The sequence below is a fragment of the Monopterus albus genome, unplaced genomic scaffold (assembly GCF_001952655.1).
Source record: "Monopterus albus unplaced genomic scaffold, M_albus_1.0 scaffold149.1, whole genome shotgun sequence".
NCBI classification, from domain to species: Eukaryota; Metazoa; Chordata; class Actinopteri; order Synbranchiformes; family Synbranchidae; genus Monopterus; species Monopterus albus.
Window position 1 is genome coordinate 653,278 of NW_018128029.1, and position 3,457 is coordinate 656,734.

The 3,457-nt window shown below is 39.9% G+C and overlaps 1 protein-coding gene across 1 annotated transcript in view; it reads left to right on the forward strand.

Moving 5' to 3' along the window:
* znrf1 (zinc and ring finger 1) overlaps positions 1 to 3,457 on the forward strand; it is a 126,967-nt gene that overhangs the window by 58,771 nt on the left and 64,739 nt on the right. The window contains exon 4 of the mRNA XM_020614681.1: positions 2,125 to 2,220. Within this exon, the coding sequence (XP_020470337.1) occupies positions 2,125 to 2,220 (96 nt within the window). The remainder of the gene's footprint in view (positions 1 to 2,124; positions 2,221 to 3,457) is intronic.

Consider the following 3,457-nt stretch of genomic DNA (forward strand, 5'->3'; position numbering starts at 1 on the left):
ATGGTCCACTGGGAGGTCAGATTAAAACAACCACAAAGTCAATCATTGACCTCCGGCCTAGGGTGTCCTGTTGCCACGTACACTGGTGGACACCCTTATGCTTGAACATGGTGTTTGTTATAGACAAACTGTGACTAGCACAGAAGTCCAGTAACAGAACACTGCTCAGGTTCAGATCGGGGGGGCCGTTCAACAATGGAGTCCCCAGTCGGAGCACTTTCCAGTTCCCCTCCCAGACACTCTAAGAAGGTCGGGTACTCTGCACTGTCATTCGGCCCATAGGCACAAACGACAGTGAGAGACCTATCCCCGGCCTGAAGGCGCAGGGAAACAACCCTCTCATTCACCAGGGTAAACTCCAATACATGGCGGCTAAGCTGGGGGGCTATAGGCAAGCAAATATGTCTGCTGATATTTAATGTGTTTTGATAATACTTTTTAGAAGGAGCACGTGTGACAGTGTGTGAGAGAATAAAGTTTAATAAGAGAATATAAGAATAAAATAAATATGCACAGATGAATGCTTTAAAAACTAAGTACAAGAACTTATTATGTAAAATATTAAAAATACAGTACTTCAATGCCCCACAGTCTGTTGGAAGGTTTCTTGGTTGCTGTAGTCATATAGTCATTCCTCCTGTTCATAGCTGCTGCGATTGATCCCATCTGGTTGTGACTCCAGTGTAAAAGACACAGTCCACTCTTCATTTAACAATCCATTCTGAAGGGGTGTTCACTCAGCCTGGTTCCGGTCCTCTGAGTGACAACTCACATTTGTGATTTCTCCTGCAATCCAAATAAGTCTGCTTTTTTTTGTTCACCTTCTAATCCAAGAACAAACTTGTTCTTACTGTTATTTTTCTCTAGTTTCATTTTACATTTGTCTCTGTACATTAGAGATAAATGCAAAACTTGAGCAGTTTAAATGTATGCAGTTTTGTCTTCCAAGTTAGCTCCACTATGGCAAACTTGCTCCTCTTAGCATCTACTTGTGTCTTTGCAAATATACAGTATATGCATTGACCAGGATGTACCCATCTGTGGCAGCTCACCAGGGAAACATTGTCCATGGAAACACAAGGAGGGAGTCTTGCATTAGAAATTCTGAAAGTTACCTGTAAAATATGTATGTGCCAAGAAATGACAACTTTTCCATCAGTTCTACTGACAACTACTATATAAATGTTTGTTGTTCCAAACTGACTTAAATTAGTAGGTGTGTACAATATTGTCGTGAGCTAGTGGGCTCTAGGGATTCTACCAAAGAATGACACTAGAGTCAGGCTGTCTTTTCATGCAGACTTCTATGCCCCATACACCACACAACTCCGAACAGCTGCTGATTTTTATTGAGCACAACACATGAACTTATATACGTCAGTTTTCCCCCCAATAGAACCTGTCAACTGGAACCATAACCTGCCAACCAAAAGTTTCCTCCCCAGAACACCTGCTAACTGCGGGTAACTGCACCAGTCCTGCCCTCTGGGTGCATAACTGTCAGTGAGTGGCATGTCCCTGTGTGCGTGTAAAGTCCATGGCACTGCCCTAGCATACTACAATATGGAATGCCTTGAACCACTGATTTTTTTTTTTAGATTTTTGGTTCACAGAATGGAAGTGTTTTAAAGTCAGTGAAGGACATCCCTAACATTACAGTAGCTAGCTTTGCATTTCAGCATTTGAAATAAACTCATCGCTTGTCAGACTCAAAGTGTACTGTTTCATCCAGGCTGCTCTGTGCTGTATATCACAGATAGATGTGGCACACCATCCACACCCAGGTTGGTCATAGTTTGTCATGAGATAGGATCCAGGTTCCCTGAAGAAAAACAGCAACACTTTAGCACTCTGCTGATGGGTAATTTATCAACAAGGCCCCTAGACTTTAGATCACCTCAGAAGATAAATGTGTAACATCAGTTAAAACCGAAACACATTTTTCATCTTTCCTTTTATGGAACAACATCTGAAAAATGCCCTTTACCCCCTTTATTGAAATATGCTTTTTAATGATGTTGTAGGCTTTCAGGAGATTGATTATGCAATACAAATGCAGATCAAGATGAAGCTATTTATTTCAGAGGTATGGCTATATATTTGAATTTTCTGTTTTCTTCCCAGGATTCAAGTGTCCTGTCTGCTCCAAGTCTGTGGCCTCCAGTGAAATGGAAGTTCACTTCATCATGTGTCTAAGCAAGCCTCGCCTCTCCTATAATGGTAAGGAACACCTTTGCCTGTTTCTGTAGTTTTCTTTTTATGGTCGGGGGTTTGGAAAGAGAAGCCAGACCCACTGTGCGCTAGTAAATAGCGAATTGATTTTGGCTGTGGCCTTCTTTATATTTATGGGACTTTACTCTGCCAAGTCTCCTGTTCCTGCTGCAATACTGATAAATATTCATTACAAGGTGGGTGGATCTAGAGACTGATGCACTTTGTCGAGCGGGTTCCTTCCAAAAAATGATAAATATGAATGAGGGGAAATGAGGAAAATCATAAAAATTCATAGAATGAGCTTGCACAATCTGATATATTCATTCATCCAGTTCTAAAAATACAAATTGAGGCAGCTAAGACCCCTCGTGGCTATCATCTTGCTGTAACATCTTTAGTTTCACAAGATGTTGCTGGTCCTATCTGATGCCATTATGTTTGGGCTTTTTCAAGCATTTGGTGTCATTTCACTGGAGCAGTAATTTGCAGGTCTATCTAATGAATAGTGGTCCATTTGCCAATTTGGTTTGGTTTGTTCAAGGTGGTATGAAAGCTGTCAGTTGAACTGATGATTGTGAGAACTGAACAGAACCACTGAGATTCCCTGAAAATGTGATCTTGTTGCAAGGTGCAGCCTGCTGACCCTGCACCCTGTGACACTAGTGAAGATAAAAAACAGATAACACAGTTTAAAGAGCTGAATGACCTCAGTGGCTTCATATAACCATGTGATTTAAGTTTATGACTCGTTTCGTTTGTAAATGCCGGAGCGAAGCAGAAATGTACTGGAAGGAAATGCATCTATGTATCATTGTTTTTTTTTTGTCTGAAAGTAACCTTAAAACACTTTAATCTATTTTTTAAATCAATAAACATCATCAGTTGTGGAAGGAGTATTATATCTTTTACTTAAGTGAAAGCAGCCATGCCTCAGTATAAAATACTCACAAGTAATATATTAAAAGCATTTGTAAATCCTCACATTACCCTAAAGCTAATACCTAAATAAAAGTATATACAGAAGTATTAGCAGCATCAGTGCAGTTAAATTATCAAAACAACTCATTATCACAACATGACAATTAGTCAACATCGTAAATCATTATACAACTAGAGAAATGCATTTCTTGTAGTAAATGCGTGTGGATGCTGATAAAAACTGAAAGATCATCCTGAAAATGCCTGAAATCAATTGCTGAATCAGCTGAAAGATGAGAAGAAATGGCTGAAGTTCTTTGTTGAA